At 41.0% G+C, this 26,324-nt stretch overlaps 2 protein-coding genes across 4 annotated transcripts in view; both read left to right on the top strand.

Moving 5' to 3' along the window:
- Positions 1-21,152, top strand: part of Tdrd7 (tudor domain containing 7) — a 73,405-nt gene extending 52,253 nt beyond the window's left edge. For both annotated transcript variants that reach the window (XM_058578043.1, XM_046457239.2), the window contains exons 12-17: positions 1,201-1,287; positions 4,129-4,263; positions 6,609-6,719; positions 8,752-9,254; positions 13,197-13,357; positions 20,687-21,152. In XM_058578043.1, the coding sequence (XP_058434026.1) occupies positions 1,201-1,287; positions 4,129-4,263; positions 6,609-6,719; positions 8,752-9,254; positions 13,197-13,357; positions 20,687-20,907 (1,218 nt within the window). In that variant the 3' untranslated portion in view covers positions 20,908-21,152. The remainder of the gene's footprint in view (positions 1-1,200; positions 1,288-4,128; positions 4,264-6,608; positions 6,720-8,751; positions 9,255-13,196; positions 13,358-20,686) is intronic.
- A 3,605-nt stretch (positions 21,153-24,757) lies between these two features.
- Tmod1 (tropomodulin 1) overlaps positions 24,758-26,324 on the top strand; it is a 76,992-nt gene continuing 75,425 nt past the window's right edge. The window contains exon 1 of one of the 2 annotated variants that reach the window (XM_058578087.1): positions 24,758-24,910. The gene's annotated coding sequence lies outside the window, so the exon portion shown is untranslated. Of the gene's footprint in view, positions 24,911-25,168; positions 25,266-26,324 lie in introns of those variants that run through there. The other variant, XM_046457275.2, reaches the window with a different exon arrangement.

The following is a 26,324-nucleotide window of genomic DNA, read 5'->3' as shown; positions in this document are numbered from 1 at the left end:
TGTGTGTGTATGTGTGTGTGTGTGTGTTTATGAATCAGGATCAGTAGAGGTTTTAAGTTCCAAAAGTTGTTTCCGCATATCCATTAGAACATTATAGTCAGAATATGCTGAGATTCCTAAGTAACTAAGCCCTGTGGCCACTTTAGCCCTGTCCCCCTTGCCTTGGAAGTGAACCCTTACCTTCTAACCTATAAGGTGCATTGGGCAACTTGGAGCACTCTATTCAGCTTTGTATTTTAGCTGTGCTTCTTGAGGGGAAGAGACTGTGCCTTGCCAGTTTTCTACATCCCCTACAGTACCTAATTCAGTAATGTATACATAAAATAAATATTTCCAAAATACTTCCTAAATCAGGTTAAATCTGTATTCAGATCACTATCCCATCCTTCAGTGTTACAGATATCATTTGTGTGTGTGTGTGTGTGTGTAAAGCTATTTCAAGGTCATTACTTAAGTTTAATTGGCTAATGTGTCTTGGAGAAATCTGAGACCACCAGAGAGGCTGTCCCTGTTGACTCGTTTGCATAATGTCCTATAACCTGTGGTGGTAAAAAGCACTCTTGACATTTTCCGGGCTCTGGTGAGCCACTGAAGGCATTTTCTTTAGAGAGAATAGAGGCACTCACCTGAATAGAAGGAGACATTCAGGCAGAAGAGGCAGATGAAGACCTACACGCCTAATTTGTTGGCATTTCATTGGCATGGGTAATACATATTTGTGTTGATAACATTTCTTTTGTTTTGGAATTAAATTCATTGAGTCTTAATGTTAAAAGATGGAAAGAAGAGGCCTTATGGACAGCTGGCCCAGCCTCCTCACTTTTCATCCATCTGCTGTCCTACTCTTTGTGAGATTCAGCACTCATCTTCATGTGTAAGTGATGGAGACGGAGCCTAAATAAATCATGTTGACCTCTCTGCTAACATGTTAACAGGGCTGATTTGTGAGCCTTGTACACTCAGGGAGAGTAAACCACTGTCATCAACAAACATGCAAATGACAAGACAGAAGTTCTTGTACCCCTTGTATGTTTGCTGCATCCACAAGGCTTACTCCTTGGAAGGAAAGGTCTCAGAGGAAGTCTGGGTTATATGTGGATAAAACAGCTCCCCACCCCTTGGCAGTGTGTTTCTTCTAATGGTGTAGCAATGTGCTCTTTGCCAAGAGCAATGAAAGTATCTCATGTTTCTGTTTTGTAGCACATGACATCTGAGTACTTCGTCTCATTACCCTTCTGTGGGAAAATCTGCCTCTTCCATTGCAAAGGAAAGTGGTTACGAGTGGAGGTAAAATCATCACTTGACTTTTTAAAAACTTATTATGAAACATTTCACATATATACAAATGTGGTTTTAAAATAAAAGGAATAAGCCACATGGATTCATCACTAGTTTATGAAAGAAAAGACAACCTGAATGGTTCATCTCCCTTTTTGCATTCCCTTTTTTCCTGCCCAAGAGAGGCTACCAGCTGAATTTGGTGTTTCTCATTCCTATTCATTCCTTTACGCTTTTAGTATATTTGTTTCTGTACATATATACTTTTACTATATATGTTTAGTAGTTTGTTAACTAGTATAAAAACTATATAATTCTGTGGTTCTAGATACAAGAACTATATAATGAATATGTCTTTAGAATATGTAGTAAAAAATGAACGTGGCTAAATGAATAAATTTTTAAATTTTTCTGTAAATAGCAAAAAGTGTTGATTTTTCTAAAACATGTTTTTCACTTCCAGTGTTAATTAGTTATTCACCCTTGTTGATGCATGCAGCCCCGGTCCATCTACATTCACACCGTATGATATAACAAAATGAATATGCCAGTATTATTATTTTCTTCTCCTGATGATGAACATCTAGATTACTTGTCATGTTTTTGTTGTAAAAAGCACTGCTCTGAACCTTCCTACGCCTATCTTGCAGAGTATCTACCTAGAAGTAGTCTCTGGGTACAGGAAATGCATAGCTTCAGCTTTTACTAGATAATTCCTAGTTGTTCTCCAAAGTCTATGTCCATTTGATGGTGCAGCCCTTGAGAGATCTGGCTTGCTGGGGGAGTCTCAGACCCTTCTTTCCCCCTGCCCAGGTTTGAGGCCCTGTATTCACATACTCATCTATTTCCAGTCCCTGGCAATTTTAAACTAAGTTATAAATTTGAAAGGAGGTTACATTTTATCATTTTTATATTTTTAAAAGGTGTGTCTTAGATTTTTGTAGTTGCTGATTTTTTTCTTGAATCTTCCTTTCTTCTTGCCCTTTTTTCCTCCCTTCCATATCTATTTTGCCCAATTACTAAAATCGAAAATCTCAGCTTTGTTATTTTTCTGTTTTTTTTTTCCTTGAGTACAGAGATTCTTAACCTAGATGCAAGGACCTCTACTTTCAGTGTGGGGGTGGGATTCCTGAACCCTTCTGTAATTATATCCAAAGTTCATATGTGTGCACTCGTATTATATATTTGCAAAGGGAAGTGTGCGTAATTTTCTTAAGATTCTCAAACCAACCCAAAAAAGATAAGAACCATTGATCTATTCCTTTTTTTAAATGCTGCACAGAAACATTTTAATAAATTAATTGATTTTACCTTTTAAGAAAACTCAGGCCTGTCTACATTAATTAAAGCAGTTTTGGAGTAATTACTATCATTAATGTAAATGTGTCAGGAGGCCAAGCTCTGAAGTTATGTGACCAGGGCTTGTGTGCTATATGCTTAGCCATAAACTTCAAAAGCATGACTCACTAGAAAGAATGTGACATTGTACAGATCTTAAAGCTCTTTTACAATATGTAAATATACAAATACTTTATAAACTTTAAAAAAATAATTTCAGACTTTCTGAAGAATTGCAAAAATAGTACAAAGAGGCCCCATTTACCTTGTACTCTTCAACTGACATCTCACATGATCATCATATCATTTTAAAACCAGGAAGTTAACAGTGTTAGTACAGTGTTCTTAACTAACCTGCAGAACTTTTTGACATTTCCCAAGTTGTCCTACTAAAGTTGTTTTTCTGGTCCAGGATTCAAGTCAACATCCATATTGCATGGTGGTTATGTCGACTCCCACCTGCAGTTGCTCAGTCTTTGTCATTCATGGCTTTACTAAACATAGCATCATTTTGTAAACTCTCTCTCAATTGGAGTGTCTTTGTTTAAATTTCGGGTTGTGCATGTTAGACAAAAACATTTTCTTAGTGTATGCCCAGATACTTGGATGACTGTCTGGTGTTATGTGTATTGTTATCAAATTATGTATTGCCTACCTTTGAGGTAGGCAGAAGGTTTGAGTATTCTCTTAGCAATGTGTGGAAAGTTAGGGAGGAAGAAATTATGAGAAGCAGATCCTGTGTTAAATGATGTTTTTATTTTTGACAGTTACACAAATAATTACAAAGTAATTACTGTAGAAGTAATTGACTCTGTCATTTCTCCATTTTTTTAAATTATTTGGAATTTGTTTTATCTCTCTAAAACTTACTGCGTTTCAAAGGTTTTCAATTAGCAAAATGATAAAAATTACTAGGTTTTCTGACAAAGCTATAAAAAGTGTTTTTAAAAATATATAGTATTGGGCTGGGAAGGTAGCTCAGTGGTAGAGTGCCTGCCTAGCACATGTGAGGCACTGGGTTCAATCCTCAGCACCACATAAAAATAAACAAATAAAATACAGTACTTATCAATGTACAATGCGAGTACAATTTTGTTTCTGAATTTCCTCCATTCTTTGTTTTCCTATTGCTAAAATATAGTAGTAATTTCCCTCACGTTTTAATATCTTAGAGAACAGATTACATCTTCTAATTAGCAATATTTAGTAATGTATAAAGTCATTTTACAATAAATCACATCTTGGAATTAGAAAATAGTAAACATCACTGTCCTTATGAATTTTATTGATAATTAGTTTATTGATTATTAGGTGAATTAAAAACTAGATGTTGAAATCAATTCTGCTTTCAAAGAATACTTGATAAATAAATGCATTTTAAATTAAGAGGAAATTTTAATAACATAGTTTTTGTTGCTTTTAATATGCAGTTTTGAATTATATAAAATGTAATTGCATGGAAATGTTGGTCTTTGGAGCATAATAAATCAGCCAGTACCTTTCTCATTTCAGATCACGAATGTGCACAGCAGCCGGGCTCTTGATGTTCAGTTCCTGGACTCTGGCAACGCAACGTCTGTAAAAGTATCAGAGCTCAGAGAAATTCCACCTAGATTTCTCCATGAAATGATTGCAATACCACCCCAGGTACAATATGTCTTAAGCCTGGAGATTTTCTGGAAGAGGTTTGGATGTGTTTGTGATCAGTTTATGAGATGCTTTCTCAGTTTTGATCTTGCCAATGATCAAAGTCCTCATTTGTAAGAAAATTGAAATTTATCCAAATGTGGTTGTTTACCGTTTCTGAAGTAAAACTTGGCTGACTTAGACAGAAAGCCCAGTCATACTTATATAGTATTGTTTGATAAATGTTTGCATTTAGGTCCACTGAGGCATTAAGGCTGTGTTGTCCAGGTGGAGGTTCCATTTTAATTATTAGATGCCAATACCAATTCCTATAGTTTCAGGATGTTCATACTTAATCATTTTCTATGACTTTTCCTCCATACATTTTAGTAAAAAGATTAATGTCAGCCCTTTTTTCCTCTCTTATTGAACTTTTAGGTGATAAGGATTTTTAATTATCTTGAAAAATTGTTCAGGACTTTTTATTACTTTTTGGAGAAGTGGTGTATTTTGTATTAAAATTAGTATTTTTTTTAAAGAGAGGAGAGAGAGAGAATTTTTTAATATTTATTTTTCAGTTTTCAGTGGACATAACATCTTTATTTATTTTTTTTTAATTTTTATGTGGTGCTGAGGATCGAACCCAGCACCCTGCGCATGCCAGGCGAGCATGTTACCGCTTGAGCCACATCCCCAACCCTAAAATTAGTATTTTTTTTTTAAATAGAACTATTTGGTATTCCGTAATTGCGAAATACCTTGACACTGTTTTCTAGAAGACACCTCCTGCTCTCAGTATTCAGTGATAAAACAGTAGCTGTGCAAACCTCACGTGGCTTTTAGCGTTTCTCTCATTCCGGCCTCCGTTGCCTTTTCTAGCAACAGCTATTACACAGATGTTTAACTTTTATCCAAACCTGTTTTCAGAATCCTTTTTCTGAGTCCTTTTGTTCAGTTATAATATTGGAGGCAGACAGACCTTAAGTGCTGCTGTACTTTCGAACAGTTCTGGCCTCTTCATCTCCTTGGTGAAGCATTCATCCAGGGCTAGCCTTACCTCCAGGGGTTCCCTGCCTGGGAGGGAGGGCTGTGGCCCACTGCTGCCAGTCTGAAAGGCACACAGTAGTTTTTGTTATGCTGCAGCACCAACAGGTTCTGAATGTTTTTTCTGTTAATCTTATCTGGATTTACTATTTAACATCTGTTAAGACTACTGATTGAGGTGGGAGCGGTCCTTAAAGGCTAGCTAACCCAAGCCTCTGGCTAACAGCATCTCCCCAAGAGGTTTAAGTCACAGTAGCAAACTAATGGTCTGTCAGCCAAAATTAATTCGAAATGTTGTGTTTTGGCTCTTGGCTCTTACCATAATTTAAACATGTAAGTTAGTTCCCAGGATTTTAAAATTAGGATTTTTTTTTTTCCACACAAAAGCCTACTTCTGTCTTTTCTTTTGGTAATACACAATATTGAGCCCTCTGCCCTATGGGCAGTGCCATGTTTGCCAACTTGCTGGCCCATTGGACCCCCCCATACTCCCGCCATTACTTACCAGCCCCTGCAAATATTATAGTGCCCTCTCCCTCCGCCCTGAGTGACCCCTCCCCTCCGCATGCAGCTGGCACTATGAGTGCTTGGACTGGAGGGAGAGGACAAGAGAAGAAGAGGTAGAGAGGAAAGGAGGAACCCGAGAGGTATAAAAAGGCTCACCTGAGGCTGAAGGGATCCCCAGGGTCACCTTTTGCTACCTGCTGCAGTCATTCTACAGAAGCTTGGGAAGTGGGGAAAGGCAGTAGTTTTGGAGTAAATGAGATGGCTGTGGATTTTAGGTTTCCCTGCCCCACCTAGTTCTCATCAAGGCATCCTTTAAAAAGTAAGCTCAAGTACATGGTCCCACGAGCTACCCAGGAGATACTGTAGAGCGCTGAAGCCTCTGAAAGATCCTTGCAAAAGTTATATTTTTTTCAAATATAACTTAAAAACTTCATTTTTAAGTCAAGCTTAGAGGGAAGGTCTAGATGTATCGCAACCCTGTCTGCTCAGCTCTGTGGTCTTCCACAAACTAGTTTCTCTGAGTTGTCTCACTGTCTATAAAATGGTGTCCCAGGGCCTGCCATGCAGAGGTATAGTGGGACGGGAAGTGCCTGGTACAAGCAGGCCCTGGCTCATAAGAGAAATAAAGGTAGTAGTAGTGACATAAATAGAGCCAGGAACATAGGGACCGACACTCAAACCAAGAGCTGTGGTGGTCACTACCTGCTATTGCTGTTGATGCCCTCTATCTGGACAGCATCTTTTTGAAGGAAAGTAATGTTGACATTACTCTTGGGTACAAGTTCACTTTTCCATTGTGTTTTTTTCCCCCACAGGCTATAAAGTGCTGCTTAGCTGATCTTCCGCAATCTATTGGCATGTGGACACCAGATGCTGTGCTCTGGTTAAGAGATTCTGTTTTGAATTGCTCCGACTGTAGCATTAAGGTTAGTTATTTTACTGGTCCTGGTGGTTCTAGAAAGGGATCTAGAGCCATTGATCAGAGGGCCGCTAGTGGTTTGTTTAGAAGAATTTTGTTACTGTAAACTGGTGCTTTCACATTGGACACATCTTTATGTTCAAAATATTGGTTACATGTGTAGCTGTAAAATATTTCATGGTTTAATTGTTTCTTATTTAAGAAGTTATCCTGTATGCCTGATATTACTTTTAAACCATTTATTTAATTTTTCCCATTATTGATAAGATAGTAGAGATGGTTCTCTATTATACTTTTGTATTGTGATAAGGAATTAAGTCATCAACAAAAGGACATATCTCTTGATAATTGTTTCTTATAATTAAATAAGTCCTTTTTTTAAAAATTAGAATAGGTTATAAACATCTTTTGTTTATAACTTTGGTTATTTAAATTTCTTATTTCACTAGCTCTTGTTTCATTTTCTGCACTTTTGCATCTTAAAATGAAAAACCATGCTGGGCATGATGATTCATATCTGTAATCCCAGCAACTTGGAGGCTGAGGCAGGAGGATCACAAGTTGGAAGTCAGCCTCAATAATTTAGCAAGATCCTGTCTCAAAAATAAAAAAGGACTAGGTGTATAGTTCAGTGGTAAAGCAACCCTGGGTTCAATCCCAGTACCACAAAAAAGAAAAGAAAAACCTTGTTCCTATTTCTAAGAGCAGAAATAAATGTAAGATGATGTTTTCTGTTATTAACTGATGCAGATATTGTTTTATATAAACATATAAACACACAATGTCCTCAAAAAAATGTCTGCATGAAATCTCAGATTCGCTCTAGCTAACACCATTCCCCTGTCTTTCTGTTCCCCTAGGGTTGCATTCCATGTGGCTGCATGCTTAATTCCACACTGTTGTATATTTTTCAGTTGTCATGTTGTCAGACAATATTGTTTTCTCAGCTACTCATTTTTTTCTAAGCTACTTGTTAAACTCCTGCAGCTCTGGTATTTGATAAAAATTTTTAGTGGTTAGTTTTTAAGTGGTACTTCTGTATCATAAATATAAAAAAAAAAACAAACTGATAGTCAGTATCTCATTAGTACCTCAAAACAAACTGATAGTATCTCATTAGTATCTCAAAGGATTATTTTAAATAGAATTATCTCACTGGGAAAAAACCATTTTTTTAAGTAAAATACTGTGGAAGGATCGCCTCACTGATGTCTCCTGATATGATATCCCTGCCTGTGTTCCTGCCTTTTCATTTCTAGCCCTGTCTGATAATTAGATGCGACTAAAAGTGTCTCACTGAGGTAAACCAGAGAAGATAATGAAAGTCATTTACAGTCATCTAGCCTTTGGGACACATGGCAGTGTTGTCCCAGTTATCAGTACATGGTATTCCTGCACAGACACCCCTATAGCAGAAAGAGCAGAGGTGGCTGAGGAGTCAGAACGTCTTCTGGGAGAAAGTGCAAAACTGTGGTGTGGGCTTTCTTTTCTTCTCTCCCCAGGTCCCTTCTCCATGTAGCGAGGGTGAAGGGTGAGGACATACAGTAGGCCAAACAAGGAATTGGACCCATGGGTGTGGGGATGTCCGAGCTTTTTCTTTTCCATCCCAGCAAGGGTATACCAGCCTGGAATGGTGACCAGGGCTTTTGCCATCCTCATGATTATGTAATTGTTGAAACTGGGTGATGGGAACTCACCATGATATTCTATTTTTTTTGGAATGTCATTAATTTAAAAGCTCTCATCATGACGTATGGAACCACTCTTCTCAGTGATAATGACCTCTGTCTAGCAAGTGGTAAGGTTTCCCCAAAGCTTTTCATTTCCATAAGATTGCTGCTGCTTTATAGATTATTTTGACTTGATTCTTTTTATTGCTAGGCTGTGACAGACAGTTCATCTTACCTTAAATAAAATGAATTTTAGCCAGTATGTTTTGCAAAATGCTGTGCTTTCATATTTAAGATTAATATTATAACTGTCTCTCAAAATTCAATGTGAATTTGGGTTTCTTATATTGATTTTTGTATTTTCCAAAGGTTACAAAAGTGGATGAAAACAGGGGGATCACATATGTGTATTTATTTACTCCCAAGAACTTCCCTGATCCTCATCGAAGTATTAATCGGCAGATTACAAACGCAGACCTGTGGAAGCATCAGAAGGATGTGTTCTTGAGTGCCATATCCAATACAGTCAGCTCTCCCAGCAGCAAAAATGGTAACACACCCTTGTCAGGCCACACTGGAGAGAATTTCAGAAAGAGCTTCTCAGAAGTCATCAAAAAGCCCATGGCAGACCACACCAGCTCTTTCTCTATGGAAGAACTGCCACCTCCTGTCCACTTGTCGAAGCCAGGGGAGCACATGGATGTATATGTGCCGGTGGCCTGTCACCCAGGCTACTTTGTCATCCAGCCTTGGCAGGAGATACATAAGCTGGAAGTGCTGATGGAAGAGATGATTCTGTATTACAGTGTGTCTGAGGAGCGCCACATAGCGGTGGAGAAAGACCAAGTGTATGCTGCAAAAGTGGAAAATAAGTAGGTCCTAGGACAAAGCTTTTTATTCCGCTCCTAAGAAAAGTGTGTAGCATAATACCAGGGATTCTTAATCTCAACAGAGGTATTTTGAACCACACAAATGTATTTGGAATGTGAATTAAAATCAGTGAATTGTGCAGTTTTTCTAATATTTAAAATGTCATTTATCTAAAAATCTAGTTAACTATACTCCTGTTAAAGCCTAATTATATGCCGAAAATGAAGGTTTAAATGTTTTCCCACAATACTTTTATCCAGAAAATAATTTTTCTCATTGACTTTTTTATTTTAAAAGTAAAATGTATGTTATACAAAATTTATGAAATATAAAAAAGCATAAGAAACTAAAATTAGCTACCTAAACATAATAGTTGCTAAATCATTTATGTATTTCTTCTAGTTTCATATGCATATTTATATAATTGGTATATTATTATTATATAGAAATCTGTATCTACTTTTCCTCCAACAGTATGCTATGAACATTTTTCCATATGGTAGAATTTCTTTAGAAATATTTTTCATGGCCAAATGATAATATGTCACATGGAGAAATCATAATTTTTCTCTTTTGTTATGTAGGATTTTTCTCTCAGATTTCTCACTATTAGAAGTAATAATAGATTATTATTATAAACAATAAAGCTTTGCATCTCTGATGTTTATGGAATAGGTTCCTAGAAGAGAAATTAACCTGTTGAAATTACTTGTTGAATCTCGATATGTCTAGATCAATATACGTTATACATTTCTTCCTAGCAGTGTGCCACCCTTTATAAGGAAGACCAGTGCATTACATCACTGTTCTTTGGCCTTGGGACTGTGAGAACCATACTTCTTACACATGTTTAACACTCGAGTCTGTTTTCCTATATTGTCACGCCTGGATCCACACTCTCCTCCCTGAGTCCCGTGGGGCCCAAGCTCTCCACTCTCCACTCTCCTGTCCATGCATGCCACGAAGCCCTGGGAAATGGCACCTCCGCCCATCTTTTCCTCATGCCAGCTCGCTTAGGGGAACATACAAGCTTAACGTTGATGCTGAACGTGAAGAGTTTTCTCCCCTCCCCAACACACGCACACAGACACACACACACACACACACACACACACAGAGGGACCCCACTCTCAGGTTAAAAAGTCATACTGCTTATTTTTTAAGCATTTTAAAATATTAATTAATTTTTAAAGTATTAATTTTAAGAATTAATAAAATACTTTTATTCCTTAAGATAGCAAACATAGTCATGTATAAATGTCATTTTCATGGGAGAGAAAACCTAATTTGTAACTCTCAAAAGTGAAAAGTATAATTATCATTTTGAAAAGCACAGAACTCTACTTGTCACAAGGTTTTCATCTTCAAAAAATTATTTTTACTATGTCATTATGTCATGTTATTTACAACCATAAGCATAAATGGGTTTAATTCAGTTTGTGTAAGTTTGCTTTAATCAGAATTCTTTGCAGTGTAATTTAGTTACATTTAAAAACAAACCATTGTTAACTATCAGGAGGAGCAGATTAATGATGGCAGGGAGGTTCTACTTGGAGGAAAGGGGTTACCAGGGAAGGAGAACTGATAAACTGGAGGCCTGTAGTGTGGGCCCTCTGCCTCCCCACCCACCCTCTATGGGTTTGAACAGTTCTGCCCAAGAACTCTTGGACTTTAACTTGTTAAGTTATTCCCAGATAATCAAAGATTGTTTTTCTGTCTTTGTTTTTAGTACCAGGGATTCAATTCTGGCACTCAACCACTGAGCCACATCTCCGCCCTATTTTGTATTTTATTTATTTAGAGACAGTCTCACTGAGTTGTTCAGCTCCTCACCATTGCTGAGGCTGGCTTTGAACTCGTGATTCTCCTATCTCAGCCTTCCGAGCTGCTGGGATTACAGGCATGTGCCACTGTGCCCAGTTTCAAGTGTTGTTTTATAAATAAGAACAGATTATCCAAATTTTTTTAAAGCTTCGTGAACTGACAGTATCAAGTGTTAGAGTGTTTATCTTGCTTAAGACTCAGGACTATTTACTACTATACCTTGTTCCCAACTATAGTAGGCTAAGACTTAGGAATTTCAGATATTTTTTTTTTAATTAGAGTGGTTTCCAAATTGATTCCAATAAGAAGCACCTAGAAGCCCTATTTAAAATACAGATCTCCTTCATCACCCCAGGAATCCGCCATCTCTGTGGTGGAGCCCCAGATCTGTGTTTTTAACAAACTCCAGGGGATGCCTTGAACTAAAGTTGGTGATCTAATCAAAACAGAAGCCTTTATGAAGCTTCTAGTTTTGAGAATCAAAAGCTGAATAGAAATACATCACATCTGTTTTCTGAGGCTTTCTCCCCACTGCTCTGTACCTCTTTATTTATGGACTGAAAATACAGACCACCATCTTGTTGCCCTGTACAATTTAAAGACAATGCTGTTGGTAAAAATCAAATGTTTTTGTCTCTTTTTGCACTCACACAACTTAGCAACTTTCACCAAACTGGCATTTCTACATACTATGTTCTCTTCAATTTGATCAGAAATTTTATTAATAGAGCTTATCTTCCAAATGATGGTTATTATAATGCCCTAGGGACTGAGACTGGTGCATTACTGCCTGTCACACTCTGAACCTGTCTGGAGGTTCCTGGAGCTCCTCCAGTGGCCACCAGTCACATAGAGTGCTTTAAAGTTGGCCTCTTTTTTGGTAGGTTCTTACTGTTTACTAGGGCAGCTGAGTGGTTTGTAGACCCTTCTCAAAGTGTTTGCTGGCCAGCCCCTGCCTAGCAGTATGTCACAGTAACAAGTCTGCCATTCCCTGGGCTTGGGGTTGGCAAACACATTCCAGAGAATGACTGGGCCTTCCACCTGAGGTGGAGTCCCTCTCTGACCATTGAGGTACTGAGACCACCTTCACAGACACTTTCATCTCAGCTGCAGCAAGGAGTGTTCCTTTCCTTAACATAATAATCCTTTTTTAACCATATAATTGAGACTATAGGACTTCAAAATGGCACTTCATATTTTAACCTCCAAGTCTAGGTTTTGCACATTTTATCAGTGTCCCCGGAAGGGAAAAGTATTTTCATGTGAATTTCTTTTTGGTTCCTTGAATTCCAGATCTGAAAGCAGGCTCCTGTTCTTTCCCACCCTCTTACCACATCCAGGTTCTTTATTTTAGGGATGAGTTGGGTTTTGTGCTTGGTTTTGGTTTTCAGTTTCCTCCCTTGGCATAAAATTGTCAAGTTTTTGTTCAAAGCTTTTTTGATCTCTCCCTAGCCTCTGGTCTCAGGCTTTCTCCTCCATTCCCACATGCACTCCTTTCCACCATGCCCTCCCTAGCCATCTGTGCTTTCATCTCAAGCATTTTCCACCTCCAGCTGGTCCTGCACGCATCTCTCTTTTCACCTCCCAGACCATGGGCTACATACCAAATGTGTGGCTGTTCTCTGTCTCCCCAGGGTGAAGGGATCCACTGGTCTTGTCCTGACCGTCCTGCACGGCATGTTTCATTGTGCTTAAGGATGGTTGGTGGTTTATGTATCAGTGTCCCTCATTAGCTCTGTGAGGCCCAGCAAAGTCTCCTGAATGAGCAGATTTCATCAGATGAGCCAATGGCAAAGCCAAGAATCGTAACCTTTGGGAAAAGAAGCAGCAATGGCCTTAAAAACTTCTACAATTATATAGCTTTCTATTTTGATAACCATTACTTGCATTAATTATTCTTTTTTAATATTTTTAGTTGTAGATGGATACAATACCTTTATTTTATTTATATTCATGTGGTGCTGAGGATCGAACCCAGGGCCTCACACATGCTAGGCAAGCGCTCTACCACTGAGCCACAACCCAGCCCTAATTATTCTTTTTCTCACAAAATGTTTGCTTACCCCTAAAGCCATTGTTGACTTTGTGTGTTTTTTCTTTTTAATCCAATGTGCAACTAGGTGGCACAGGGTGCTTTTAAAAGGGATCCTGGCCAATGGACTGGTCTCCGTGTACGAGCTGGACTACGGCAAGCATGAGTTAGTCAACGTGAGGAAAGTACAGCCCCTGGTGGACATGTTCCGAAAGCTGCCGTTCCAGGCAGTCACCGCTCAACTTGCAGGTAACTTCTGGAGAAGCTGAACTCCTGCTGCAAAGTAGCTTACATTGTCCTTTTGTCCTGGGTACTTAGTTCTAAGTGCAGAGTCGTTGGCCCATTGAGTTTTTGGTGCTTTTTTCTGTGTTTTTTTTTAAACACTAACAACATCCTGACCATAGTGGATATAATTTTAATGACCTTTCAGTCAAGTTCTTCCATTATATCTACCGTTCCTATTCTCTGTTTCTGGTTTCGTGCATGAGTATATTTTTAAAGCTGCAATCCTAGTACAGGTGCATTATTGCATTCTGCTCTTCATTTTAGCATTTTGTTCCCTAATAGTTTTGGGGGTGGTTATTTCATGGTTTTGCTCATTATTATTTTCCCCCCAGTACTGGAGATTGAACCCAGGGCCTCATGTGTGCTATGCACACATTCTACCACTTAGCCACAGTCCTTGTTTATTTATTTTTGGCACTAGGGAGTGAACCCAGGGGCACTTACCACTGAGCTATATCCTTAGCCTTATTTTTAAATTATTTTTTCATTTTGAGACAGGATCTCACTAACCTGCTAAGGCTGGCCTCAAATTTGTGATCCTCCTGCCTCAGCCTCCCACATTGCTGGGATTATAGGCATGTACCAGCTGCGTCTAGCCCCTGCTATTAATTTTTAAGGTGTAAAATATTCCATTGAACTGACATTTCCCTATTGTTGAATAATTAGGTCATTTACAGTTTTTACTGTAATATTAAGAGAAACTTTGCAGATATGTATACTAGCAAAAACAAAAACACAATTGAAGCAATCTAATAATCAAATGGAGACAATTTCATTATTATTATCGCACAAGTTTATTTGTTGCATAAATTATACTTTACCCAGTGGAGTATTACACAATCATATGACACTGGTGGGTCATTTTCATGGCCAAGTGAGTTTCCAATTTGCATCACAACTGACAGCATGCAATAGTATGAAATTTCACCACATTCACACCTGCCTCTTGACATTAAAATGTGAGGTGCTGGGCCTCAGGGTGTGGCTTGGTAGCAGAGCACTTGCCTAGCATGCATGAGCTCCTTCCCCAGCACTAGAAAAAAAATTAAATCAAAGCTGGCCTCAAATTTGGTACTAGATTTAGTAAGTGTTCAGTGATGCCTCTTCGCAGTCCCGTCTAATGAGGTTCTCCTTTGATCTTTTGTGAGAGCAGTGGAGATGTGGGTGGCTCCTAGTGAGCTCCCACCATTAGAGAGCATGAGCTGTTGGATGGAGCTCGACCCAAAGGCCTGTCAGCATCAGCAGAGGACTTTGAGGCCAGGAGGCCTGAGGAGGGCAGACACTGGGAGTCAGCTGGCTCTCTGTGTCCTGCCACACTGGGATAGGGGGCATTGTGACCATGACACAGTGCCATCCTGATTGATCTCTTTGCTACTGCCTGTAGTCCTCAGCCCCACTTAGCCCAATATGTATCACAGGGACAGAGTGATTTGATCTCAGAAAGAAATTATATCTTAGATTCTTATTTGTTAGAAAGCTACTTATTGCCTTATTTTGAAACATTTGACATTTTGTCTGTCTCTTTCTACTAGAATTCAAAGGACATTCTCGTGATAACGAGAAATAAAGCAAAAATGATGCTTTGCACATGACTTGGTGCCAGTTAGTCATCTTTGGACTCAAATCTCTTAAGTAGCTTTTTGAGATTTAATGGTTACTTGTTTCATTTTCACTTTTAATGCTTAAGTTTTGCTAATTACACATTCTGTCAAACATGATCATCCAACTTCCCAGAGAAGGAGTCCCTGTGAGGAATGAGTGCCTGAAACCATCATCCCCATCGCTGGCATGGCAGTTAATGGTTGCTGTGCTTACTCCGTGCTAGGGACTCTGCAAGCCACTTAGATCTGTCTCCTCGTCTAGTATGTGCATCCCATGTTATAAAGTTCCCTCTAAGCACTGCTTGTGCTGCATCCCACAAATTCTGATATGCTGTATTTTCATTTTCATTTAACTCAAAATATTTTTAAATTTCTCTTGATATTTTTTTGACTCATGTGTTATTCATTCTCCAAGTGTTTGAGCATTTTCTAGCTATCTTCTTGTGTTGATGTCTAATTTAACTCTGTTGTGGTCTGAGAGCAGACATTGTGTGATTTCTGTTCTTTTAAATGTGTTAAGGTGTTTTTTCTGTCCCAGAATGTGGTCTTCCTTGGTAAATGTTCTATGTGCTTGGAAAGAATTGTAGTCTGCTACTGTTGGAAGAAGTAGCCAATAGATGTCACTTTTAGTAGTCAGAAGGAAGTAGTCAAGAGATGTTAGTGGATTTATAGTGCTGTTGAGTTCAGTATGTCCTTACTGACTTTCTGCCTGCTGATCTGTCCATTTCTGATAGGTGGCCGTTACAGTGTCTGACTGTGACATTGGATTCATCTGTATCTCCTTGCAGTTCTGTCCTTTTTTGCCTCATGTGTTGACATTCTGATGTTAGCTGCATGCCCATTAGGGATTGTTAATGTCTTCTTGAAGAACTGACCCCTTGACCATTATGTAATACTTCTCTTTGTCTTGCACTGAAGTCCACTCTCTCTGAAATTACTACACCTATTTCTGCTTTCTTTCAATTAATATCAGCATAGTATATCATTCTCCAGCCCTTTACTTTTCTTTATATTGTCTTTAAAATGGATTTATTTTTGATAACATATAAGTGTGTCTGTGTCTTGATCCACTCTGATAATCTCTTTTAATTTGTGTATTTAGACTAGTAACATTTAAAGTGATTATCAATATGGTTTGAGTGATACCTACCATATTTATTGCTTTTTTTCATTTGTAGTCTATGTTCTGAGTTTGTTTGTTTATAGTACCAGAGATTGAATCCAGGGCCTCATGCTTGTTAGGCATAATTGGTCTTATTTTTGTCTTCCACACTTTCTGCTTTTCTTGATTTTAATTGAGCATTTTAAATGGTCCTATTTTTCTCCTTTCTTAATATATCAATCCTATTTCTTTTACTCTACTTTACTTTTTTCAGTGGTTGCCATAGAGTTTGACGTACACATTTACAAGTAATCTAACTGGACTATTGTTTTCTTTTTTCTGTGGTGCTGGAAATTGAACCCAGGGCTTCACATATGCTAAGCAGACACTCTACCACTGAGCCATATCCCCAACTCCAAAGTCTACTTTTTTATATATATTTATTTTTTAGGTGTAGTTGGACACAATACCTTTATTTCACTTATTTATTTTTATGTGGTGCTGAGGATCAAACTTGGGGTCTCGCACGTGTGAGGCGAGCACTTTACCGCTGAGCCACAACCCCAGCCCCCCAAATCTACTTTTAATAGTTATCCTGCTTCAAAGGTAGTACAACCTTGTAATAACAACCTTATAACCAAACAGTTCCTTCTTCCTGTCCTTGCCTTATTGCAGCTACTCATTTCACTTATTTGTACAGGCATATGTAACCAAATATGCTGCTGTTGTTTTTATCTTGAACAAACAGTTATCTGTTAGATCAGTGGAGAGTAAGAAAAATAAAATCTTACCTTCACTTATTCATTCTCTAATGCTTTTCCTTTCTTTATGTAGATCCAAGTTTACTTTTCCTTTCCTTTGCAGAGCTTCTTTTAACATCTCTTCCAAGGTGCCTACTGGTACCAGACTCCTCCAGTTTCCAGGGTTTGGCTTGGTTTTATTTTTTAGGTGGTCCCAGAGTCTGCACCTGGGCCCTCTCACCTGCTAGGCAAGCACAGCCATTGAGCTCCACCCCAGCCTCTCTCCTTCACTCTTGAAGGGTAATCTCACAGGATACAGAATTCTGGTTGTGGGTTTCTTTCTCTCAGCACTCCACTCTCCTTGCTTGCATGGTTTCTGAGAAGGTAGATGTCATTCTTTTCTTTGTTCCTCTGTAGGTGAGGTGGTTTTCCCCTCTGCCGCCTTTTGAGATTTTTCTTTCTCTTTGATTTCCTAAAATTTCAACATGATATGCCTTGATGTTTTGGAGAGGACATTGAGCCTCCTCAGTGTTCTGAGTTTCCTGGACCTATGGTCTGGTGTGTGACACTAATTTGAGGAAATTTTCAGTCATTTATTCAGATAGTTGCATTACTTTCTCTTTCTTCTCTTTCAGTTTCCCGTCATACACATTGTGGCACCGTGGGTAGTTGTCCCCTGGTTCTTGGATATTCTGTTGTGGATTTATTTCATCCTTTTTCTCTTTGCCTTTCAGTTTGGGAAGTTTCTATTGTCACATCCTCAAGGACAAAGATTTTTTTCCTCAGCCTTGTCCAGTCTACACAGGCACCTGCTAGAGAGAGAGGAGTGACGTAGACTGGGAGTTTCATGGGAGTCGCCTGTTGGGACAGGGGCATTCCAAGTGTTTTTGATCTCTAACTTTTCTTCTTTATTTTTTCTTAAAATTTACATCTTTCTGTCATCCATCGGGTGGGGCATAGGTTTTTGGGGTGTGAGTGCTGGAGCTGGAACCCAGGGCCTCACACACATTAAGCAACCACTGAGCTACCCCAAGCCCCAGCCACATGTCCTTACGCTGTCCACTTCATCCATTAAAGCCCTTAGCATATTAATCATAGTTCTTTTAAATTCCTGGTCTGATCTTTCCAGCATTCCTGTCATATCTGAGTCTGATTCTAATGCTTGTTCAGTCTCTTCAAACCGCGTTTTTTGCCTTTGGCATGACTTGTGAAAGGTGGACACAGTGTCCTGGGGAAAGGAGCTCTGGTAAACAGGCCTTTGGTAATGCCATGGCAAGGTGGTGTGGGGGTTGCAGTCCCATGCGTGGCTAGGGCTGAATCTGGTGAGCCTCTGCCCCAGCTGTGAACTTGCCCAGAGCTTCTCAGGGTTTCCCCTTAGGTGGGGTAGGGTGGCTAGAGGAGAGAGGAGTTGGACAGTTCCCTTCTCCAGGTGGATTAGGCTCTAGTGGAACCCCAGCATGTGGTCAGGTGCTATTAGAACCATTTTTCCTGAGAACAGGGCTTATTAGGAGCCATCCCCTACTAGAAGCCCAAGGGGACTTTTCTCTGCTGTTCACTGTGAGAACCTGGAGAGAGGAGGTCATATTCTTGGAGGGAAAACTCTCAGACTTTTCTACAGGCCTCCAGCTGTTCCTCATTCTGCCTCTTGGTCATTGGTTTGTGCTCCAGCAAGTTGTGACTCATAGTATCTGCCTGTCTCTCCAGTTTAGGGGGCAAAAGACTACTCTGTGACCCTACTCTTCAGTGTTTTTAACATTTTACTTATTGTTAAGATGAAACAATAACTTCTGAATTTCTTGCATGCCGAGCCAAAATGCAGAAATTCTGCCAGCCACTTCATTAGATTCTCCCTGTTGGGAGTCTTGGTCCTGTTACTGTGACTATAATGCAGATCAGGAAAGAGCAGCTGAGAGAAGTACCACCCTAGGCCCACAGCCTTGACCCCGCAGTCTGCCTCTCTGTGCTCGCCTTGTTTTACTGTGTGCTTCCTCCTCGGAGAGTAAGGTGTAGCAGACCTGGATTTGGGTCCCTTAACTGCTCAGCCTGTCCCCATAACAGTCAATCCCTGTCCTCCTTGTGTCTCTGAATGTTGGGTCAGATGAGCAAGTGCGGATGAAATCCCCTTGTAGACTAAAACTGCACAAACGCATGTTTCTTTTACACTTAACAGAAACTCGGTGCTGCTCTGGGATCCCATCTCCAAGCCCAGTTCCTCTTCTAGGCTCACCTCTGCTAAGCCTTTCTTCCTACAGACTTGCTCTTAACTCTGAGCATCAGATGACTCATCCGAAGGGAGGAAAACAGCTAGAGTGGACGTGATGGAGTGTCTCTTGCTCAAACGCGCAGGCACCCGCTAGAGAGAGGAGTGACGTAGACTGAGAGTTTCATGGGAGTCACCTGTTGGGACATGGCCATTGACGTCATTACTTTGGTAGACTTGGTTCACATCCACCCAAGCCCTGTGAAATTTGGGAATACCCCTCTAGCCAAATAATTTTGGAACCTAAGTGGAATCCACAGGGTGTCCTGAGTGTATAAATGAAAGTACTTCAAGGTTCTCTAGGGTCCTTGGGCCAAATCCCTTACCCACTCACAAAAGGGGTCCCTGGGTGCTTACCTCCCAAGGCTCCCAATGAGTCATCGCTTCACTCTGTCTTCAAGGATAACATGACATCCTTTGCAGCAGTTCTGCCTGGGTGTGCATTCAGTTTCTGGATCATAAAGTAAAGGAGCCGCACTATCAGGTCATTCCTTACCTTACTGATCAGGCTCTAGAAGGGTTACCTTTTTCCTTCTTAAGTAACATGGCTCTCAAAAATTGTCAAAGGTGCTAAAGATAATGATGAGACTTCTAAACTTCTCGTGGGAAATTCTTAATAATCCAAGTCTTTAGCCCTCTTGCTATGTAGATAACAAGTCTTCTAAAATTATATCTAAAACCCCCAGACTTTCATTCCTTGGGACATAATTCATAGTTTGTCTAATCTAATATATGTGGTCTTAATTTATATTAATAGTTTCTTGAAAAATATTTTTTCTGATCTTACATAGAATTCTCTAACTTGATCTCAAGTTCAAAAGTTAAAAGATGCACAGGGCTTAATATTCATCTGGCAAACCAGTTTCTTTTGTGATAGGTAAACTGAGGCCTGAGAGAGGAGCCAAGTTGTTTAGGGTCATACCACTTGATAGAGGAAGAGCTGGGAATAGTAACACATATCCTAACTTTGAATGCATGGTCTTTTCCATGGTGCTGGGTATAATTTTTAAAAACTATACTGTAAATAGATCAGATATCAGTCTTTTCTATTTTAAACTATATTTGGTCCATCAGGAAAAAAAACTTAGAAAAAAATTTCACTAATACATTGACATTTATTTCCCCTGGATATGTCAATTATTAGTTTAAATTTACATAGACTTTATGTAAGGGAAATGTGTGTAATCTTTGGGGGGGTGGGTACTGGGGATTGAACCCAGAGGTGCTTTACCACCAAGCACATTCTCAGCCCTTTTTATTTTTTATTTTGAGACAGGGTTTCACTTAGTTGCTTGGAGCCTCCCTGCGTTGCTAAGGCCTTGAACTTATCATCCTCCTGTCTCAGCCTCCTGAGTAGCATCTCAAAGTAAACTCGTGTTTGTAGGTAAAGGCTTATAGAAGTGGCTCCACTAGAGTAGAACTATAAGCTGGACGGGTTTATGATTGTTCTGCAACCATCTTCTGGCGTAGACAGGTCTAATCTGGGATGCTCAAGTTACTCTGGAATTGACTGAATGTTTTTCCAGGATAATGGATCAAAGAAAGGCCATTGACACCTCACTGCTCCCCTGCTCCCTGTCTTTCCCCTAGGAGTGAAGTGCAGCCAGTGGTCTGAGGAGGCTTCAATGGTGTTTCGAAATCATGTGGAGAAGAAACCTCTGGTGGCACTGGTGCAGACGGTTATTGAACATGCTAACCCTTGGGACCGGAAAGTAGTGGTCTATCTAGTGGACACATCGCTGCCAGACACTGATACCTGGATTCATGATTTTATGTCACAATATCTGGTAGAGCTTTCAAGAGTTAATTAATCACTGCTTCTGAGACCTTGATGACTAATTCAGATTTTTTTAGCAATAACAAAATGTAGTAGGCTTTAAAAACATATTTCTGCTACATGGCTCTGACTGTTGTGGGGGATTGAAACGAAAATGCTTATGTTTGATGAAAGATATTTAACAAGTTTTGTTTTAACAGAGTTGACTTTTCAAAGAAAATTGCACTTGAATTATTACCATAATATTAGAATAAAAATGTTTATCAATATAAAAACTGACTACCTTGTAATTTCTAGGCTTTATGATCATAAGGTGAAAGTTTCCTTTTCTGTTCGTGTCTTCTTGCAATGCTGAATTCCTCTCCAGTTAAACGGAATTTTATGACTTGACCGTACCCTGATATGGTGGTGTATCCCAAAGCATGTGAAGATTTGTCCTGACTCATTAGCATATCAGCACTGTCACAGACCAGGCAAACTAGCACACACCCTTGACTCCAGACCTTCCGTGGCTTCTCATTGTCCACAGAGTCTAGACCCAAGGACAGGCCTTCCACAGCCCCTGCCCAGACTTGTCCACACATCCTGCTTCAGCCACATTGAACCTTTATCTGGTCCCTGAACCTCATGCATTTTCATCCAGGACTGCTGACGTTCTATAGCAAGACTCGCTACGCTCAAACTGTGTTTGTTTATTCCCACAACCTGCAGCTCATTCTCCCCATCTATTTTCCATGCTTGATCCCCACAGCTGACCACAAGCCCTCCCTGGTGCCACTTTCTACTCCATAGTACTCTCTTGGTTCCATATCTCAGTGCACTTCAGGGTACACAACTAGTTATCTGTACCCACCACCTCAGGGAGGGGAGGGACAGGCTTAGTCATCTCTGTATCCAGCAGTTCTCTGTAAAGGTTTGACAGCTGGTCTGGCTGGTGAGAAGATGAGTCTTGATTTCTATTGTCAGACGGTTTGCTTGCTGTCTATACTCCCACCATTGTTGCTTTCTGGCTAATAATGTGACATCACTGGATGTGGAGTTAGGAAGGGAGGCACCTATGTGGCTCTTATGGCCCTAGATGATGGACTCCAGCACACACTGTGTCATTGACAATGGACAGAATGGCATCTTCCCTAGTCAGGCACTTGTTATATGCTTGCTAGCTGATGAGTAGATACAGGGGCTTTAACCCTGATGTAAAGATGAAGTGGAGAGGCCCTGGACTGAGTGGAGCAATGGAGACTGCTAAGGTAGCTCAGTGCCATTGCGCTTGCCTAGCATGCAGGAAGCCCTGGGGTCCAAAACCCAGCACCAGAAGAAAAAAAAATGTGATGGGAATGAAGGAAAAAAATATTGAAATTTAATTTAGTTAGCATAGGTAAGAAGACAAGAAAAAGTGAAGTCAGATCTTAAGGACTAGGGTGATGATCCTTACCCAGTTTGAATGGAAGATTAATATTTTGGTTTTCCACATACTGAATTTAAACCAACAGATCTCTGTGTGAAGATACATACAAACTATTAGAAATATGGGGTGAACTTAAGGGGAGAAAACCAGGCTGTAGATGACCACTCTTAAAGTCATTGGTGTTTACTGGAGAAAATTTTTACTTGAGAAAACAAAACAAAACAAAAAAAGTAGAGACAAGATAACAGTAGAAATTATCTCTAGCTTTAAAAAAAAATTTAATATTTACAATTAAAGTGGTTCAAAATTCAAGAGTATTATGCCAATTGATTAAAATATTTATGATGAAATTTTAAAATTCTGATGTTTAAGTGAAATAAAATAGTGTGGATTTTTTTATAATGGTCTCTTTTCCTACCCTCCCCCCCAAAAAAAGGAAAAAATTATCAAATGTCTACAAGTAAGGAAGAAGTGGTTTCTACTTCACCGACTTTAGAAAATATTTCCATTTTTAAATCAATTAGTTGTTGATGTAAGTGTAAAATTAATCTGGTGCTAGGACAGTTTGACAAATTACTTGGCCTCTCCCTCATACCATATTCCTAAGTCAGTTCCAGGTGGATTGAAAACCTAAACAGTGAAAGCTAAGACAGAAAAACACCTTCAAAATTCGGGACTAGGAAAGAATTCTTAAACGGGACACACAAAGTACTACCAATAAGGAAAACAGATTGATATATCGTATTAAAACTAAGAGCACCTTTCCTGAAAAGACATTGTTAAGAAGGTGAGATAGCAAAGCAGAGTAGAGGAATATCCCCCCCCTGAGAAGTATATTGAATGTTCAATACAACTATTCAGAAGAAAAATGGGCAATACATTTGAACAAATACCTCACAAAGGAGGAAATCCAACTGACCATATAAAAAGGCCAATATAAAAGGGGTCAACCCATTAGAACACGGGAAAGGCTAGCTGGAACCTCAACTAGATACCATTACTCATGGACCAGAATGACTGTTTCAGTTTCCTCAGTGGTATGGAAGACGTAAAACTGCTGTGTAACACAGTAATACCTTTGGAAGAGTTCAGGCTTCTCTCTTCTAAAGTTAAGGTTGGTCATACTCTGCAACCCTGTACTTCAAACAGCAGTGTGTGCGCTGGTGCAGAATAGATTGGCAAAAAACGTTACAGTAACACTTTTCATAGCAGTTACAGGACTATGTTCGTTAATAGTAAAATGGATTTTTTTTAAGAGAGCGAGACAATTTTTTAATATTTATTTTTTAGTTTTCGGTGGACACAACTTTATTTTTATGTGGTGCTGAGGATCGAACCCAGCAGCCCTGCGCATGCCAGACAAGCACGCTACCGCTTGAGCCACATTCCTAGCCCAATAGTAAAATGGATTTTTTTCAACTAATGATATATTCATATGATGGAAAACTCCACAGCAATAAGAAAGAACAAATTACAGGTACATGAAACATCATGGATTTATCTCACAGAGTTGAGCAAATAGAGACAAATTGTAGAGGCTCAGGAAATCAGGATAGATTACCCTAAGCGTCAAGAAGTTGAGCATCTTTGGGAGGGAGCTAAGACCAAGAAGCAACAGGCTGGTTTCTGGGCTTCTGACATGTCCTGACTGAGGACTGGTTTGCACAAATATTCATGCCTTTAAAAGTCAGGAAATAGCCAGGCCAGATGGTGCACATCTGTAATCCCAGCAACTCAGGAGGCTGAGGCAGGAAGATCAAAAGTTCAAGGCCAGCCTCAGCAATTTAGGAGACCCTGTCTGGAAAAATCAAAAGGTGTGACGGTGTAGATCAGTGGTAGAGTGTCACTTGGTCAATCCCCAGTATTAAGAAAGAGGAGAGAATAGAAAAGAAAGATCAGGGAGCACATTTATGTTGTGTGCTCCTATATGTCTGTGAGACCACAACAAAAATGTTTAAATAATCTGAAATATTAAATCACTGCTTTATTTTAAAATATATGGCACATACGCCTTGAAAAGAGTCTTGCACCTGTGAAAGTTTTATAATATAGAAATACATCTTTGTAAAAATATTTTAAAATGTTTTTTAAAGTGTTTCTCTCATTAGTAATCTATATACCAGGATTAAAGAGCTTATTTTATTAGGGTTTCCTCCTTCAAAAACTTTTCCACAATAATCCAAATGGAGATGTGTCCCCACATCCCTACAAATTCCTTTGTATGAGCAATTTGTTTTATTATAATACTTAAAATTTCTGTTTGGGTTTAGGTGATGTGTTCTGGAAAACAGCCTTTTGAGAAAGTGAGATTTTTTGTGGTGGTTATTTTAAGACGTTCGTTTGGACACTCCATTCTCTCTCAGTAGAGTGGAGAGAATGCATTCGATTCTGTGTTGGAATTACACGTTCACCAAATGATAGTTATTAAAGCCTGGGCTCCTGCCAGACCTAGCTGGGCTGCTAAGATGGGATGGATCGCTACTTCAATGCAAGGAGAAGGTGCAGCAGCCGATGGGCTGGCCTTGCTCCTTCCACTGTTGAGGACCTCTTAAAAAATTCTAGACCCCGAGGGAATTAAAAATCTGCCCACCTTTTTCCAAACAACTCTACATCGCTTAAACTTCCTGGGGTAAGTGGGAAAGGGCAGATAACACATCCCCTGGGCTGCGGAGCCGGCTTCCAAGCCTGTTTTTTTTTTTTTTTTTTTTTTTTTTTGCCCTGAGCTCCCACCCAGCGGGTGTCGTTCTCGGCCGGGGACCTTGCGCTGAGCTCGGGCGACCCCGAGTTGGGGGTGGGGAGGGCGGCGGGCGGGGCGGGGCACGGTGACAGCGCGGAGCCGGGCCCGCCCCTGGCTCCCACACCCTGGAGCCCTCAGCGCCCGCCCGCCCCAGCTCGTCCAGCCCCGCGCTCCGCTCGCCCGCCTGCCGCCCGCGCTCGCCCCGCCGCCGCCCGCGCCCGCGCCGTCCTCTCCGCTCCGCGTCCGGGTAAGCCCCCCACCCTCCTAGGGTCCCTCTCGTGCTTGCGGGGCTCCCTGCCCCCGCGCCGGGGCCCCAGCCATATCTGGGCAAAATATTCAGCTGTCGCCGCCGCGGCCAAGAGGGACTGAGCGTGGCTCTCTCTATAAATAGCTGCCTCCTCGGATTGCCTTCGGGACTGGGGAGCCCGGGTGTCGGGGTCCGGCGCCCAGCGCTCCGCTCCCCGCCGCCTGGCGCGCATGGCCCTGGCCAGGGCTCCCGCCCTCTGAGCCGCGTCTGTAAACGCCAGAAAGAGCAGCGCCGGGGGCCGGGGTCCTGGTGGAACGGACTCCCCGCCGCCGCTGGTCTCCTGTGCTGCCGGCCTGAGCGCCCGCGGGGCGCTCTGCTGGGTGCAGGTGCCCGCCGAGCCGGGCCCCGGGGCGCGGCCTCCTCCACCCGCGGAGAGTCTGGGGGCGGGAGTGGGAGCACAAGTCTCCGGGGACGCGGATCCCGGGTTCGCGCTGAGCCGGCCTGTGGCAGGAAAAGTTTCCCAAACTGCGGGAGATGGCAAGGTTTAAAGCACCACCACACGCGCTTTACGCAGCCGGGCGGAGCGGGAATCAGCCTGGAGGCAGGAGCCCCCTCGCTACGGTCAGCTCATGGAGTGGCATGGGTAGGGTCCTACCCTTCTCTGGACCTCGCTTTCCGGGTTTGCAGGGAGAGGTTAGGTCCCCGCAATGGAGCTAGGAGCGCGGCCGGTGAGAGCGGCGGGGCGGGTTCGTGACCGCCTGCGCTCCCACCACCTGTTCACCAGCTCCAGGCCTGGGACACGCTGGGCACAGCCGCCCACATCAGGAGGGGTTGCAGAACTCAGAGACTGGTGGATCCCCGAATCGGGTGTATTCTGGAACCCACTAGAGCCCTCCAATACCCTGTGTCATACACTCCCGGGAAGTGCACCCCGGGGTGCTTACTCTCCGCTGGGTAGCCGTCGCCTTGCAAAACAGCAAGGGACCCATACAGCTTTAGACCCAATGAACTGGGCAGGGCCAAGGGTTCCAGTCCAGAGCTCCCTGGCCTCAGTTTCCC

The sequence above is a fragment of the Marmota monax genome, unplaced genomic scaffold (genome assembly GCF_021218885.2).
Source record: "Marmota monax isolate L192 unplaced genomic scaffold, Marmota_monax_Labrador192_F-V1.1 WCK01_AAM20220418_F8-fsc00069, whole genome shotgun sequence".
Taxonomy (NCBI): Eukaryota; Metazoa; Chordata; class Mammalia; order Rodentia; family Sciuridae; genus Marmota; species Marmota monax.
This window is presented reverse-complemented; position numbering and strand designations above follow the sequence as displayed.